The 17,851-nt window shown below is 43.5% G+C and overlaps 1 protein-coding gene across 2 annotated transcripts; it reads left to right on the top strand.

Moving 5' to 3' along the window:
- The first annotated feature begins 1,314 nt into the window (after positions 1-1,314).
- Tbp (TATA-box binding protein) lies at positions 1,315-16,928 on the top strand. Of its 2 annotated transcripts, none has more exons than XM_027939511.2 (8): positions 1,315-1,414; positions 4,348-4,514; positions 7,006-7,394; positions 9,421-9,508; positions 13,816-13,907; positions 14,485-14,652; positions 15,664-15,758; positions 16,302-16,928. In XM_027939511.2, the coding sequence occupies exons 2-8, from the start codon at positions 4,461-4,463 to the stop codon at positions 16,379-16,381; spliced, it is 966 nt and encodes a 321-aa protein (XP_027795312.1). In that variant the 5' UTR covers positions 1,315-1,414; positions 4,348-4,460; the 3' UTR covers positions 16,382-16,928. The 2 variants fall into 2 exon arrangements, with proteins under 2 accessions (XP_027795312.1, XP_071468941.1); XM_071612840.1 differs by lacking the exon at positions 1,315-1,414 and adding an exon at positions 1,707-3,349.
- The last annotated feature ends 923 nt before the right edge of the window (positions 16,929-17,851 follow it).

Below are 17,851 nucleotides of genomic sequence, written 5' to 3'. Positions count from 1 at the left end.
AGGAAAGACACACCTGCGCCCCGTAACCCTAACAATACGGGCAACACCACTGGCGTGCAGAGTAGGTGGGGCCGTTTGGCCGGCGTGTGGGAGGGTGTTGCGTGCCAGTAGTATTCTCTGCACACGTTCTTATGCACTTACGTATACAAATTATATTTTCAATCCTACATGCAACCCCACAAGCAAGTAATGAACTAATGTAGGATGGACTACCTAATAAGCACATGCAATTCTGGAACCAGAAAGATTTCTTTTTGGGACCAGGCGGGTCCGGGGATTGAACTCGGGGGCACTCGACCACTGAGCCACATCCCCAACCCTATTCTGTATTTTATTTAGAGACAGGGTCTCAGTTGCTTAGTGCTTCGCTTTTGCTGAGGCTGGCTTTGAACCCGCGATTCTGTCTCAGCCTCCCAAGACGCTGTGATAACAGGCGTGCACCACGGCGCCCTACCCAAAGATTTTTTTTTAAAAGTACTTGTTTAAAACCTTTTCTCATGTTTTACCATATAATAAAACAAAGGATTTTCCTTAATGGTCATGGCCCGAGAAGATCACCATTGTGCTTATTCCAGTCCTCCACAGGTTAACAAGGTGCCAGGTTCTGTCCTGGGTACTTATTTTAAGTACAATTTCTCACTCTTAAAGAACACACAACCTTACTGATAATTAGAAATACAAAGGAAGCAGATAAGCAAACAACATAATATATGAATATGCCTAGTATCAGGAAGCAGCAATAGATCATATCTTGTGACAACCACAAAGAGTGAGGAGCGCACGAGGTGGTAGTAGTAGAATTAAAATATAAATGAATGTGTGAGTACACGCCTTCTGCTTCTGTTTTTCCTCATTCTGCAAGCACGCATTTGCGAACTTGGTAAGGAACACGTGAGTGCCGTATGCCACGCACTGCTCATGATTCACGCAAACTCACAACTCTAACGGGCAAGTTCTATGATTATGATTATCCAACTTTGCAGAAGACCCCGAGTTGGAGTTGTTAGCTTCGAAAGGGTTCATCACTAGTTGGTTAAAAAAAAGAAAAGAAAGAAAGAAATCCAACATTTAAAAACCAGTATTCTTCCCGCGTCCGGCAAGGACCAATTAGAAAAGGCTCTGGCAAGACGATCCCGCCTCGCCCCGCCCTGTCCCGGAACTACCAAAGAGCTCCGCCCGGCGTTTCCCTTTCGTCAAACGCCCGGAGAAACGACGGAAGTGACCGACTCCCACGCCTCCCGTTGACGCCGCGCGCGCAACCCGCTGAAGCCGAAGAGGGGACTGGCGGAAGTGACATTATCAACGCGCGCCGGGAGTTCAGTGGGGTCGGCCAGGGTCGCCGTGGCGGGCGCCGGGGCCACCTGCGGCTGAACTTCCTTTCCGGAGGTGCGTCGTTGTCTCTGCAGTGACTCAGGTAACAGCCCGCTCAGCTTTCCCTCCTTCCCGAGGGCTTGGGCGAAGGCAACCCCGACAGCGAGGCCCGAGGGCCGCGACGGGCGTCTCGCCGGGCGGGCGCGCAGGCCCGCGGGGCCGTTGCTCCGCTCGTGCTGCCGCCCCTCCCGCCTGTACCGGCCGCTCGGCCGCAGCTGCAGCCCAGTACCGGCTCTGCTGCTATCCGTGGGCCGAGCGCGGGGTGCAGGGAGCATCGAGGACGCAGGTCTGCCTGCCCTCGGCTGCCGCCGGCTGGAGGGCAGATTCACCTGCCGGAGCCCGCCCGCTTTGCTGCCACAGGGTGGGTTTGTCACGAAGTCATGCTCCAGACCTAAACATCTGGTCAGAAGCCCGCGACTTGAGCGCGGAGGAGCTTGAGAAAGAAACCCGCCACTTTCTTCACAAGGTCTCCATCAAGCCAGCATGGGTTCTGAAAACATGGGGTAGGCTTGTTTGGGAAGAGATTTATGTCTGAGTTATCCAGACATAGCTAGAAGGCTGGGCAGAATTAATTTGATCACTTCCCAGAAATACCTAATTTAATACTCCGGTTTCCATGAGAAGATGACATTCCTTTCCAAGGATAAGTGCAGTACTCAACGTGCGATTGTATGGTACAGGTGAGGAAAAATGGTCTGTGCCATTGTTGAGAGGTGAGCTCTGAATAGTTTGCTCAGGTCCCTAACCTTCAGTAACCAAACCGTTCCTTCTGGAGACTTTTAGTGCGCAAAAAGTGGTCTGGAGACAGCAGAGGTTCCAGATAAGTGCATCATATGTAGGGCTTTAAATTCTGCTTTCATTACCTCTCTACTCAACCATAGCACTGACTCCTTGAAGTGAATTTTCAGTCTTCAGTTTTCTCTTCTCAGATTTATCCACATTTGCAAAGTAGATCTAATTCATGCTGCACTTTGAAATCCTTTAACTGTTCTTACGGCTTGTGTATGTAATAACATCTAAACTCTGGTACCGTGACCTCCTATGGCTGCTGTCTCATCTCCTGCAGTGATATTCCATACAGCCTAATGCTAACCTTGTCACTGGCACCCTGCATGCTTTTCTATCTTTGTCTCTGTGCTTCATTTCTTTTGACTGAAAAGTTCTACTTGCCTTGCTTGACACAGTTAGATGATCCCTGCTTTGTGAAAACAATGACCTCTCTTCAGAGTACTTGATTTTAGCCTATGTTGTCTTCTCTTCCACAGAGGACGTGCATTCATTCACAATTACGCACCATATGCGAGGCACAGAGATAGGTGTAGAGATTTCAAAGACATAATGTGCTGGTTTCTGCTCTCAAGAATCTTAGCTTACTTGGGGCATACTCTCTGCTGGGCTTACCAAGTTTTTATAGTACTTATTTGAATGCTCTTCATGTTGAACTATTTGATGCCAGGGCCTATGTCCCCTCCATCTTCATATCTTTTATGCAGCACTTTTATTGTGATAAAGTAACAAGTTCAGAAAACATAATTTTCTTATACCTCTGATGTATTCATTTTCAGAAGTAGAGCTCTTGCTTGCTTTCTTTGGTTTGATTTTTCAATGATGAGTTTGTAGGATAAGTAGTCTTTGGGGGTCCAATTTTTCATTGCTTTAGCAAGTATCTTAGTGCCTACTCTGTACCAGCACATACTTTAAGTGAATGTGGGTTGTATTAGGGTTCTCTAGAGGAAAAGAATCAACAGGAAGTATAATTATAAAAAAGGGACTTATTAGGTTGGTTCACACAATCAGAAGCTGAGTAGTCCACAATGCCGGAGAGCTGGAAGAACCAGTAGCCGCACAGTCCAAGAGGCTGAAGCCCCAGAACAAGAGGAATGAACAGTTTACCTCAAGAATGAAGGCTTATGGGTAATCACTAGCAGAACACAGCAGCAATCAAAAATCCATTCAAGAATCAAGCTTGCATATCTTGGTGATTCCTTGTTCTTCAAACTTTTATTCCATCTAAGCCATCATCCTATTGGTTGGTGGTGCCCATGCTTAGGGAGGATGTCCATTTCAGTTGGCTGTCTCACATGCCAGTCATTCCTAGACATACCCTCACTGACATACCCATAGTCCTCTCAATACTTGGCATCTCTTAAGCCAATCAATTTGACAATTCAAATTGACCATTACATGGGTCTTTGGACATACAGCTTTGAGACCTATAAGTTCTGTGCAAGAATATCTTATTAGATGATAATAAATGTTTGGACTGAATTATTGTAGTAGTAGTTAACATTTGATCTGGGCTTACTGTATAACTAGGTATATTTTGATCTGTTAACTCAGTCAATTCTGTGTTGATTCAATCAGTTCTCACAGCAACACTGGATAATTTGTGGACCCATCTAAACAGGCCTTAAGACTGGGAATGTAGCTCAATTGAGAGTGCTTCCCTGTCATGAGTGAGGCCTGGTTAAGATTATGACATTGATATCAATACAGTATTTTTACTTATTGATGTATCACACAATTTCTACAATCTTTGATTAAAGTTGGAGCTCAAAAAAAGACCCTAAAAAATATTGGGTTTAATTCAATATTTATTGGATCTTATGCCCAAGACATTGTGGAGGATATAAAATTGGGTAAAATATTTAAAAACCTGAACTTGAACTTGGCTTCTGTATACACTATATACTACACTTGCTATATATATATATAATGCTTCATAAATGTTCTGCTCTGATAGGACAGTTTGCTTAGCGATTTTTTTTGAGGTGTTTTTCCTCATTAGTTTTTAATGTTGGTTATGACGCCTTAATTTTGAGTACTGTCAGACTATTTAAATTAATCATGTAATAGAACAAAAGGCTGTAGGCTTGTGTTGGTTTTCTTATTTGTGTTTGGGTAACCACAGAACTGTGGTTATAAGACAAGACAGGTTACCTGTGCTCTTAACATTAAGCTTGAAACTTTTCCAAGGAGCATCGCTGTTTTTCCGTGTGTGAGAGTAACCCAGAGCATTGAGAAGTTGCCAAGAAGAGTGTGCTGGGAATGCTCCAGAAACAGATCCGGTGCTGAAGAAAGTGCGCATCATGGATCAGAACAGCAGCCTGCCACCGTATGCCCAGGGCTTGGCCTCCCCCCAGGTAATGCAGCAGGTAGGGGGTGGGGCGCATGTGCCCACAAGGGACAGCACAGTCCCAGGGCCATTTAACCACTGTTGCTGAAAATGAACTTGTGTTTTTGTTGGCAACTTCCTTTGGATTGTGAAAAGTTCTGTTAGGCTTTGAATGGGCAGAGGAGTGTTTTACTTGGGAGTCTGTTTGGAAGCCGAATTACACGTTTGTGTATAAACACTTTGTCTTTTGATGAACACTGAGGATATTACAAATGATTATAGGGTCACCCTCACCAAATTATTTCCTAGTTTTTTGTTGATCCTAAACTCTGCCTCTTTGCCCCCTTGTTCCTGCTCCTCAGCCCTGGTTGCTGCTCAGTCTACACTTCAGTGCTGAAGATCAGTTCTGCACTGATTGTTCTGCACTGATTTCATTGGGGTTTTAATGTGTTTTCCTGATGACTAATAATCTTGAGCATCATGTCAAAAATTCATTGGACAGTTACATATCTTTATTTATAAAATGTCCATCATATTTGTTGCCCAGTCCAGGGGCAACAAAGCCCAGATGCTCTAAAATCTCACATAAGTGAAGTCACACAGTATGTCTCTTTGGTTGGTCTCTTTTCTTTGCCCGGTGTATGGTTTGTGTATTGGAGAATGATCCCTTTTTATTGCCAAGCAGCACCCTTGTCTCTTTGCTAGTTGCTGCCGTCTGGTTGTTTCCAGCTTGGGGTGTTAAGGTGCCATAAACGTTCGTGTACACTTTTTATCTATCTTGAGTAGATACTCAGAGTCGCATTGTGTGGCCATGTATGCGGGTGTCCACTTTTACTCAGAGGCTGCCAGATGTGTGCTGAAGCACTGTCCTGCAGACCCCCAGCTGTGGGAAGAATTGTGTTTTTAATGTATTTTCCTGAAGACTAATAATCTTGAGCATCATGTCAAGTATTCATTGGCCAGTTATATACCTTTATTTATAGAATGTCTGTTGCCCAGCCTACCACTGAGCTACATCCCCAATCCTTTTAGTTTTTTTTTATGAGACACTTCTAACTAAGTTGCTGAAGCAGGCTTTGAACTTGGGATCTTCCTGCCTCAGCCTCCCAAGAGGCTGGGATTATAGGCTGCACCATTGCTCCACCTTGTTGACTATTTTTTTTTTTTTATGAGTTTTTTGTTATCTTTTATTGAGCTGTAAGAACTCCATGTATTCTGTGTGTCTTCCATTCTTTCTGAAGTACAATTTACCAATTTTTCTTTGTTATCACTTTTGTGTCCCAAGAAAACTTTGTTTACCGAAGTCGTAAGATTTTCTACTTACAGATTTAGCCTTACAAGTATGTCTGTTTGTTTCATGTTAACTTTTACATATGACTAAAAGTAAGGCAGACCTTCTAAGCCTTAGTTAGTCTCAGTGTTTTAAAGGTCTATAGCCTGGGTTTTTTTCAAATCAGCATTTTTATAGAAATAAGTGATAGTTGCAGTAGAATTACACTTGTACTGTTAAGGCCACAGTATAGATCTTGCCCTCTTCTGGTATTCTCTTCTTGCCATTATGTTGCTAAAACAATTTATTTTATGCTTTTTGGCAAATAAGTGGTGGAAATGAGAAAGAATTCTCATTTTGGGTCTCACATGTATTTGATAATCTAATAAAACCTGTGGACCCTCTCCACAGAAAAACACAGGGTTGCACATGATGTTGAGGTTTGGAAAGCTGTTCCCAGCTTTGTAGGCTCTATGGATCTTGGTGAGGGGAAAGCACTGGGCTGGGTCTCAGTGTTTTAAAGGTCTGTAGCCTGGGTTTTTTTCAAGTCAACATTTTTATAGAAATAAGTGATAGTTGTGGCTCATCTGCCTTTGAGGCTTAGACCTGGGTAAGTCGCTCACCTTCTCTGTTCTCATCTGCTTTCCTCTCCCTTTCTCAAAGGGTTGTTGAAAGACAGATAAATTAATAAATGTAACAATATCTGGAAAAGTTTGGCAGCATTGTAGAAAAGCAGACTGATAGTATTTGATAGATTGTACTGATTCACATTTTGGGGAGGGCAAATGATCAACCTTTGAGTAGTGTTCTAGTAATCCTCTCTGTGGTTGCTTAGTAAATACTTCAGTGTCTCTGGTGTGTGTGCCTGTCATGTGGATGCCTCTAAAATGACTATAATTGATCATGCATAGGGGAACAGATGCTCCCCAGGTGCTGGAGTGGCATTTTAAATAAGGGTACAGCTGTCTAATAATTGAGACCATTATTATTCCCTGGTCATGCTACAAAGGTTAAGCCACTCTCTCAGGTTCTCTTGTGGTAAGTGGTTTCCAAGTCCTGAGCTCTGGTCTGCTATGTCCAGGATTAAGGAAGAAAGCACATTTCTGAGAATAGCAAGTACCGTCCCTGTGATACTTGGCAGTTCACTCTTCTAGAGCATCTTGCTTCATGGTCTCCTGCAGCTCCACCAGGAAGGCTCACAGATGCTCAGCAATAGCAGCCTGACTCTCCCCACCTTTGTTCTCTGCAGGGTGCCATGACGCCTGGGATCCCCATTTTTAGTCCCATGATGCCTTATGGCACGGGCCTGACGCCCCAGCCTATTCAGAACACCAACAGCCTGTCTATTTTGGAAGAACAGCAGAGACAGCAGCAGCAGCAGCAACAGCAACAACAACAGCAGCAGCAGCAGCAGCAGCAGCAACAACAGGTGGTGGCCGCAGCAGCACAGCAGTCAGCACCCCAGCAGCCGGCACAGGGGGCCTCCGGCCAGACCCCACAGCTGTTCCACTCACAGACTCTTACCACCGCACCCTTGCCGGGCACCACACCCCTGTATCCCTCCCCGATGACCCCCATGACTCCCATCACTCCTGCCACACCAGCCTCGGAGAGCTCTGGGATTGTGCCGCAGCTGCAGTGAGTAATCTGTGTTGTGTTGCCCTAAGGTGGAGGAGCCTTTGACTGTGCTATGTCTGTGTCTCCAGTAGTTGCACAGTGGTGCTGTGCTCCCCAAAGAGAGCGGAAGTGGCCTGAGTCAGCACCCTCCACCCCCCATGGAGGGCTTTCCTAGCATCCTCAGAAACTGCCCTTGTCCTGCACGTGGGCCTCACACTGGAGCTGGGTGTGGTCGCTGTTGTAGACGTCACCTCCAGCTGATGCACTGTGGGTTAGGCACAGTTCAGCAAGGTCCTGGTGGTCCCAGTTTTCCATTTTATTATGAGGAATGCATACAAATCTGTGGTCTTCCCATAAGGTGAGAATGACTATTATTGTCCTAAGTGAGTTTTTCTAACTTGTAGTGGGTCCTATATGTAATAGGATAGGGAGGCAGGAAAAATTTCCTTTTCCTGAAAACCAGGCAGATATTTCCAGGTAGTTGTCCATGAGAAGCATGTGATTTTACCCTTAGGAAGCTAATGAGCTATAAACTGCAGACGCTCTTGTATGGCTGCCCCCTCCCTGTGCTGTTCAGAGCTGATGGTCTTTCTGTGCTTAGTCATTTTGTTTCTTGCATGACTGTCATTTGTAAGCCATTGCTGATCATTTTTGGAACTAAGTAGTGTGTGATCATAAATCCTGCCTGTTACCCAAAGTCCTAAATCTGGGTTCTCTATCTTTTTGACCCCACAGAGTTTTAAAAACAAAATCATGTTTATTTTTGTGGCTTTGGAGTGATAAGCCCTGCTAGCTCACTTTTCTCCTTGTTGCTCCCATAGTCCTGAATGCTGTTGACTTCCATGGGCATTCAGGATTGCTCTGTGGCTGAAGTCATAAATGACACCTGTTGGGGGTGGGCAGTGGTTTCTGACATTCCCTGGACATTCAGTCAGCTAAGTTACTTAGTTTTCACTGTCTATTCAGAGCCCTATTCATCTAAATGTTGTAGGTTTGTGAAGAGTTGAGGTAAATATTTAATGAAAACATATAAGAATGCATTTACTAAAGATATGACTGAATTTGTGATAGATGCACCAAAGTTTATTTGACACAGTTTGTAGATGGATTCATTTTGAAGGCAGGTCTGTACGCAGAGTGACAGGAAGGAAGATCTCATGTAGAAATGAAAACATAGCCTAACTGGCTTTAGGAGTGTGTATCAGAAAAGACTACTGTCCTCCTCTTAGTAAATTATGAGCCATCCTGTTTCAAGAGAACTGCTTTCTGACAGTGATGCTTTTTCACTTCAGCAGTGAAGGTAGGATCTCTCCTTCCTGAACTCTGGAATCAGAATTCTTAGGTGGTAAAGATCTAGGTCCTTGGCGTTGGTCGTTTCAAGTCTATATGCTTTCAAATCCAGGAAAATATGGAACAAAAATTCTGAGTTTGCCATGTTTCCCTTTTTATTTAAGTTTCTAATGAAGTTGATTTTCAAACCTGTCTTTATTCTTTTGTGAGTTATTCATGAAACAATTCAAGAATGCTAAAAAGTGGAAAGGGTTCCTCAGTCCCAGAAGGTTATCTTGATTTACTGAGGCTAATCAGAAGAGAAATCAGGCCCCTTTGCTTTGCTAAAGAAACTGAATTCTTGTCCTTCCAAAAGATAACTTACTTGTAAAGGACTGAGGAAGTCCTTGCCTGCCTGTTTTCATTACAGATAGTGATTTAGGATGGGCTGGTGCTGGCTCTCTGGGAGCAAGCCCAGGAAGGGGTAAGTGGAGGGCAGGGGTGGAAACAGGCTCAGGTTCTGGCTCCACACTTGGAGCCTCCATTCTTTATCTGAATGTGTGGTGTTGGCAGTTGCTGCCTGCAGGTGTGCTGTGAGTTCTGAGGCCAGTGTGTGAGGTGCTCAGCATGCCATGGGATCCTTGATAGACACTCAACAGGGTCAGCAGTTCCTTAAAGCCTAGTGAAAGAACAAGGCTCCTAGATCAGCATTTAATACTTCATTGTGTAAAAGTTAAATAATCTAAATCATCATGTTTTCTTTTCAAATTTCTTCCAGAAATATAGTCTCCACAGTAAATCTTGGTTGTAAACTTGACCTGAAGACCATTGCACTTCGTGCCCGAAATGCTGAATATAACCCCAAGGTCAGAGCATTTTCACATATTTCAAACTGTTTGGTAAAACTGAATTTCCTTATAGTTGTCTCTGGGTCAGAAAGTTTGTGTTGTGCTTAAGGTTCTTGATAGCAGCAAAATGAGGCTCTAGGGGAAAAGGTAGCATTTTAATCTTTGAGGTTCAGTGAATAGAAGAACTTCATTCTATTCACATTTTACTTTGTAGCTACTAAATGTGAGTCCCTTGGGATTTAGCATTGTGCAAGGTGAAGCAAGTTTATATACACTTGTCGGACCACTTGAAGCTGGAGAGCAGAATCTGAACCCATTTATTACATTATGAACCATTAAGAATGGCAGGGGTGTGTTTCCTTCATTAATCCTGTGGGAGGGGTGTGAATGAAGCAAGGTAAGCCAAGAATTGGTAGTTATGAAGTTGATAAGGATAAGACAGCTTATTGTGATATGGTCTTCTACCTTCTATCACTTTTACATTTTTTTGTAGTAAAGAGATTATAGGAGAGATTACTGTGCCAGTGGAAGTATTTTCTAACATAGTAAACCTTTGCATTAAGAAATGAGTGGTCGTTGGAAGGAAGTGCCCAGGTGGAGGAGCTCGTCCTGCAGAAGCAGGGCCCTGCAGTGGAGCATGTACACCAGAGAGGCATCAGGTGCCTGGGAGACCAGTGTTGAATCAAATGCCTCTAACAAAAGAAAACAAATTTTATGTAAGGAAAAGAAGAGAGAGGAGAAGGAGAAACTGGGACTGTTTTAAAATGTGGTCTCTGTTTTTCATCCTTAGATAGATGCTGGCCAGTCAAGCTGTTCTGTCCTGTGCAGCTGGGCAGATCAGCAGAGGACACATTGAGTTACTCTTGGAATCTCAAGAAGCCCTGGGAGTTTGCCTGAGTTATGCGTGTCTGCTGGAGTCACTGCCCACCTGAGTTTGCCCAGTTCGCGAACACCTTGCGGGTGTGCCTCAGCTCTCACCTTTGGGTCAAACTCCCAGTGCAGGTTGAACTTGGGTATTGTGCTTTCTCCTGTGATTTCCTTGGTCAAATGTCTTGAAGCAGTAGCTGTGTAGCAGCATCTAAGCAGCTGGTTGTTAGGAGGTAGCAAAGGGCAGGGCAGTCGTAACTATCAGTAAACATGTGGAACTGACTTTTCATCTAATTGGCTGAAAGCTAACCAGGAGAATAACCACCACAAATCAGCTTGGTTACTTTCAGCTAACCAGCTTTTTTTTTTTTTTTTTTAATTGGTTAGTTGAAGTATTTATCCAAATAATACAAGGTGAACAAACTTCTATGCAGATTCTCGTGTTGGGCAGTGAAAAGTTGGGAAAGTTCTCTTACCTGGACCTCTGTTAGCCAGTCAGTTTTGATAATTTGTTGGACTTCTAAAGTTCAAATTCTTTCACTGTGTTTTGTTTATTTTTTTGCGGTGGTGGTGGCGGCTTCTGTGTTTTTCTACACATGTATAAGTGAAATTCAAAGGTAATTTTGGATGAGATTGGCCATTTTGAGATATTTAGATAAAATATAAAATATATTTTATCTAAATATAAAATATGTTTAGATAAAATATAAAGCAAAGATGATGACTGACTTTCTGCTTCTCCCCTGCAACCTGGAAGAGTAGCAGACAGATTATCTTTTTGATGCCTTGGCAGCAAAACTGAGAGCGAGAGTTCGAATGCAGGCTTGTGTTCTCCGGAGACTGCTCAGAAGTCTGGTTTCCTCCAGCAAGTCCTTGGTTTTTAGTACTTTAATTGGGGTAACATTTTATTTTTATGATGACATACTGCAAAGGCTCATCTATAATTAATGCAGCTATTTATTTGTGAACATCTAATAAGATGACTACCTTAGAAGACCTTCATATGCAGAAGTTATACTGTATCAACATAGTTGCATCTTGATAATTGTAGGTCTATGAATGAGAAGAGTTTAGTTTATTTTGATGGTCAACCCCTTTTCAGGCAGCAGAAGGGAAATAAAGGAGCTGGGTTTAGTACTACTAGGAGTAGTACTTCCTAGTGCAGATGTTCCTTAGCTTGTGAGGGCATTTCATCTCCTCCTGGGCCCACCACCTGCCCTCAGATGACTGCCCTACCAGTTTCCCTCACCATGGCATGGCTTGGGGACACTGCCGGCTGCTGTCACCCAGCAGCTTGATAGTATTGTACTGTGTATGAACTGTGGTGTATGCTGAATGTGTGTTGCTTTCACAACACTGTAACACTGACGATCCTGAGCCAGACCTTGGTGAGTTGGACATGATCTGTGCACAGGAGGCAGATGAGGGTTGTTGCCAGCTGTGGCAGATATGCACTGTGGGTGAACAGCCTGTTGGACTTGGGTGCGTCCCAAATCCCCAAGACATCACGAGACCTGGACCTTTAGTACAGTGAGAAACCAGGCATAGGTGGAGGTTAGAGTTGCTGTGCTAATCAGTCAAGAAAGAAAACAGTTTTCAGATTTGGGGGTGTTTTAGTTAACTAAAGTAAGTTGGGCTACTTAAAATATGGAATACATTAAATATGCCTAATTATTTTAACCTCTTTGGGTCTTCTAAGTGTCCATTTAGGAAAATACAGAGTTGTTTAGGTGTAAAAGGGATCTAACAATTTTATTTTGAATTGAGCAAAGAATTTTTTTTAAAAAATAAGGTATATAATAGGTAAATATATAAATATATATGTACATATTATGTTGAATTAAAACAAATATTAATAAACTAAGAGTTTCCTTAATAAGAAAACAAAAATATCTCCTTGACTATTGTACCTCATATGGTCTCAATCATTTTTGCTAGTTATAACATAAAAAATGAGATAAAAACTGTTCAGTGACAGGAATTTGTGTCTTTGTCTTAAATTGTCCAGTAGCCGAAGATGTTTGTTCTTGGTCTTAAGCTCTCAGGGAGCTAAGCTGAGGCACCGTCCACCATTATCCTGTCTGTGAGTCTGCATCACACCCAGGAGTCTTGGCTCATCGCAGTCTGAGTTCAGTGCATCATTTTTCAATCTCTAAGGAAGTGCTGGTAGTTATTTGACCAATTAAAAATATAGAGGAAACTTAGGGGATTCTGAGTAATTGGGCTTATCTTGGGAGTCATGCGATCTAGAACATACTGCTAGCATTTTTGTGGGTAAGGAGGGGGGAAGATGCAATAGTTTCAAATCAAAAATGTCAAAGCAATCTAATTTGTCAGTGAGTTATCTTGGGGGTTGGGAGCATAGCTCAATGGTAGAGTGTTGTCATGCCTGAGGCATTGGGTTCAGTCTGGGGAGGGAGTCATCTTGATTAGAAATATTAAGGATCTTTTCTTATTTAATTATTAATTAAATTAAATATCATATTTCAGCTGATACGATGGTGCGATGGTCACACCTATAATTCCATCTACTTGGGAAGTGTAGGCAGGAGAATCGCCAAATTTAAGACCAGCGTGAGGAATGTAGTGAGACCTTGTCTCAAAATAAAAAATACAAAGGACTAGGGATAGAAGGCCCCTGGATTCCATCCCCAATCCCTAGTACCAAAAGAGAAAATATCATATATTAAAAATTTAAGCTATTTGAAAATAAAGTTTTGCCTTGTTTTTTGTAACTGAGGCCATTAACTCAATCCACCATTGAAAGATTTTCCCTGTGAATTAAAATGTTAGCAAGAAAATGTTTTAAAAGAGCCAACATGTTTAAAACATAAATAAAAGTAAAAAACTTTTTTTCCCTCACTTTGCATTTATAATTGTTTAATATTTTAGTATTTTAAAGGCCAGCTCTAAATAGGATCATACTTCATTACATATTGATATACTTATAATCTGGCTTATTAATCCTCTGAGGAAGTAGAAAAGGCTTACTAGTTTATTTGACTAAAAGTTTGTATATAAACTGAAAATTTATATTTACAGATGCTAGTCATGATAAACAGCAAATATAAGATAGAAAGAGTTTCTGGTATTTATTGAGAATATAAAGAACTGGGTTGAGAGTGTAGCCTGGTGGCACAGTGCCTGCTTTGCATGCACGAGGCCCTGGGTTTCATCCCCAGCACTGCAAAACAACAGACAATAAAACAAAAGCAGAATACACAGAGCCAATTTGTGTAACTGTGGTGGGATGCATGTGTGAAAGAACATGGCAGACCTTGGTGTGTCCTGGTCTCATGGTGGCTGTTCTGTTGCCTTGACCTATACAGAAATTCAGAACAGATAATCGTATGTGCTGGATCTTTCCTATTTGTTGTGATATTCTTTGCCACTTTCTAGTTCCAGCAAAACCCAACAGTTTGCATGATCCCACTAATGCTTCTCTCTGACCCTTTTAGCGATTTGCAGCCGTAATCATGAGGATACGGGAGCCGCGGACCACAGCACTCATCTTCAGCTCTGGGAAAATGGTGTGCACAGGAGCCAAGAGGTAGCTGAGGGTTTCCTCTCCTGTCGCACAGTCTCGTGCTTCTTGTTATTGAGCTCACACTTCAGCAGGTTACTTTCCAGTGCCACCACATTATGGTTAACCTGGCATGTGGTTCTACTCACTTCAGATAGCATTGGTTTCCTTTTGTTAACATTATTATGAGTTTAGACACATGTTGCAGCACTTATTCATCCATGCAGTTCAGTTGCATTTGGGGTAAGATAATGCAACATCAAAACTGCTGATGAAAAAAATCCCTATGTAAAAAGTTTCTGCCTATCAAATTCATGAAGAACTATGGGTTAAGAGAGACAGATGGTAGAAATCTGTGGGCCAGAATGCAGGAATGCAGCAGTTCTGGCAGTCTGGCTGGTGGAAAGACTGCTTGGTAGGCCTGCAGTTTGTGAGCACACAGCAGTACTCGATGATGTTGTCAATGAGGGTTGATCTTTCCCTCCTATTAGGAAGAGAGTGAAAGGTTTAGTTAGTTTGCTAATTTGGACTTTTTGTGTTACTCATCTAAATAATTATTGCAGCTGGCTTCAATACAAATAACTCGCTTTCCCCCTTTGTCTAGTGAAGAACAGTCCAGACTAGCAGCAAGAAAGTATGCCAGGGTTGTGCAGAAGTTGGGTTTCCCTGCGAAGTTCTTAGATTTCAAGATCCAGAACATGGTGGGGAGCTGTGACGTGAAGTTCCCCATAAGGCTGGAAGGCCTCGTGCTCACTCACCAGCAGTTCAGCAGGTAAGTCTAAGGTGTGCTGGGTAGCCTTCGGCCAGAGTTCATTCATAAGCCACTTAAACCTGGTTCAGGGGAAGTCCATGCCGAGGTAGTGTGTGAACACAGGTGTAGTACTGGACTGCTGCTGCTGCATCTGCCTCTTAACCTCCCACGTTACTGAGATGACTCAGTCGCTTTAATGGAATGAACTGTATTCCACTTGTGTGTCCTTATCATTTTGTTGCTCAGTCAATACATTTTAAACACATGGATTGGAGCTACAGTCCCTTGTGTTGCTTTTCCTGCAATTTGATGCTCTTCTTTTCATCAGCATTACATCAGACCTACGAGCAGAGTCACCTCTAGTTGTCCCTGCTGCTTGCTGCTGCAGACTCATGGGGCAGCCCATCATGCAGCCTCATCTCCCTGCTATCATCTTCTCTTCTCCATTGACCACCACACCACTCGTGCTCCGCCCCTTGTGCCCCAGGGGCACACGCCACTTTTATCCCTGGTACAGTTTCACTTTTCACCTGGGAAACTCCCCACTATGCCACTCAACACACAGACACAGGGTGACATCCTACTTTCATTCTCTGAAGCAGCAAATGTGAGAGACCAAGTTCATTGGGTAGCCAGCGTTGCTACGGGTAGGTTCCTTCTCAAGCTGCCTGGCCAGTACTGACAGCTTAAGGAGGCGAGATACCATCAAAGGCAGTTGTCACTCTCAGCTCCTAGAAGTACGTAGAGACTGTAGTAAGTGGAGATAGCTTGCCCAGGATGAATGTGGACACAGATCAGGGAGCAGAATATAGACACAGCTCCTGTCTTACACAGAAAATCCAATTCAGTAGAAAGGGACAGGCACAGGAGGATGGCCAGCTGGGCTTCCATGTTGGACACGGTGGCCTTGCCCTGAGAAGGCTCTATGGCCTGGTTTGTGCACCTATTCAATGTTTCCCTTATTCAGTCCTCATTCCATCTGGAAATAGGAAGCTCACGACTTCTAACTTGTTTCTGCCATTTTCCTTCTAGTTATGAGCCAGAGCTATTTCCTGGATTAATCTACAGAATGATCAAACCCAGAATTGTGCTCCTTATCTTTGTTTCTGGGAAGGTTGTGTTAACAGGTAAGGTGCAGTGGGGAGCAGTGTCTGCAAATGTGAGTTTCGAGGGTGGCTTTTCTGGTGGTCCTTAGCAGTTGCCTTTTCCCTATTCCTCTTTCTCCCACCCTAACGCTGCCAAGAAGCGTGTGGACCCTTTGGAGGGGAAGCGCAGCAGCCTCCAGCAGGGAAGGGACAGGATGCCTATCTTTTGTTATTGGTGTTAGCCCTGTGACTTGTGACACTGAGGCTTGTAAACAATACCATTTTGAGGCAGCAAAGGAAGACAGAAGAACCTGGCTGGAGGCAGCCATCGAGGTGACAGTGGTTCTCCCTGCCTGCCTTGTGCCTGGCGTCATCTCTAGCTGCATTGCCTAACAGTGCATATTGTTTTAGAAATAAACTTAGGACCGCGGCAAGGGACCCTGCCAGTAGTGTTTTGATGTCTGCATCTGTTAATTAACTGGGTTTGGAGAGGATGGTACTTGGAGTTTTAAGGAAGTGATTTTTCTGTCTCACACTGCTGAGAGATGCCATTTCACACTCTCTGCTCCAATATGTCCTTTGTAGGTGCTAAAGTCAGAGCAGAAATTTATGAAGCGTTTGAGAACATCTACCCCATTCTGAAGGGATTCAGGAAGACTACGTAGTGGCTGCCACCACCATACTTGCCCCACCCACTTGCTTTTCAGCGAATCAGCTTGGTACTGTTCCTGGGCTCTTTCAGGTGCAGCCTGCTACACCAGGCCGATCTTCTGTGGCCCTCTGCAGGATGTGGGAGGGGCTGCTGCTGCTCTGGGACTCCCGCAGCACTGCTGAGAGTTGCACGCCTGTGCTGCTATGTGGGTGACGCTGCCCATTTATTTATATTTAGATTTCAAACACTGCTGTTGGCAAGTTGGTTGGTGTAAGGGGCAGAAGTGTTAAAGCCACCTGTACAATTGGACTTCTTATTTGTTTAATTCCCCTGCCCCCATAAACCACAGTTTTTATATTTCTACCAGAAAAGTAAAAAATCTTTTTTAAAAGTGTTGTTTTTCTAATTTGTAACTTTAGGGGTTATTTTTTGTGCCAGACACATTCCGCCTTTCCAGTATTGCAGGACAGAACAGATGTATTAATGAAAACAAATGGCTGTACATATTTTTCTTTCTTCAGAGTACTCTGTATAATAAATGCAGTTTATAAGAGTGTTAATTGTTGTTATGAATGATACCTTCCAAGAGTCATGTGGTCTCACTGTTTAAAACACCTACTTTAGACACAGTTCCTGAGATAGCTTTGGCATCTGCCTCTGTCTGCACTTGGCAGTGCATTCCTGTGCACAGGGCCCGAAACCCACAGTTCTTCAGGCCTGTTCCTCCTCTAGAGGTGGGGCTGCCTCCTGCAGGACCCACCTCAGCTCACAAAGCTGCTGAGGGGCAGAAGGCCTCATCCTCCAGGCGTGGGGCTGGTGCTTGGTGCGTCGTTTCTATTGAGGGCTTTTTATTTTTCATTTTGAGACAGGGTCTTGCTAGGTTGCTAGGGCTGACCTTGAACTTGTGATATTCCTGCTGCAGCCTCCTGAGCCAGTGGGGTGACACCACGTCCAGCTAGTGAAGGCTTTTATTTGTTCTTTTCAGATGGACATAAGTTCTTGGGTTTCATTCCATATTATTTTTTTCCCTTTTGTAAACCAGAGTATGTATAGTAAAAAATACATCACACACAGCTCAAGGAATGTAATCAAAGAGACGTCTGTCCTTCCTTGCCCCTCTGCCTGTTTCTCCGGGGTAACCACCAGATTACTGGCTATATTCCAAGCCTTGCCCTCTGCAAGTCTGTCCTTTGAGGGTGCTATGATACCACTTTTGGAGAAATATATTAAGGTATGTGTTTGGTTTTGTGCCTTTACAGTCTATCGAACACATCTCCAACCTGCATTAGTTGCACCATGGTCATTCCTGTTGTGTCCAGAGCTCACTGCTATACACAGGGCTTCAGGGAGTGCCCCTGTTTTGGACAAAACTCTCAGATGAGAACTGCCATGTTGAAGGTCATTTATACATTCTTAGTATTGATAGGTCATACCAGGTTACAGCCCAAAGGCAGCAGTGTATAGAATACCCTTTGCTTGTATT

The sequence above is a fragment of the Marmota flaviventris genome, chromosome 6, assembly GCF_047511675.1.
Source record: "Marmota flaviventris isolate mMarFla1 chromosome 6, mMarFla1.hap1, whole genome shotgun sequence".
Taxonomy (NCBI): Eukaryota; Metazoa; Chordata; class Mammalia; order Rodentia; family Sciuridae; genus Marmota; species Marmota flaviventris.
The sequence above is the reverse complement of the archived record's forward strand: the minus strand, read 5'-3'. Positions and strand labels throughout refer to the sequence as shown.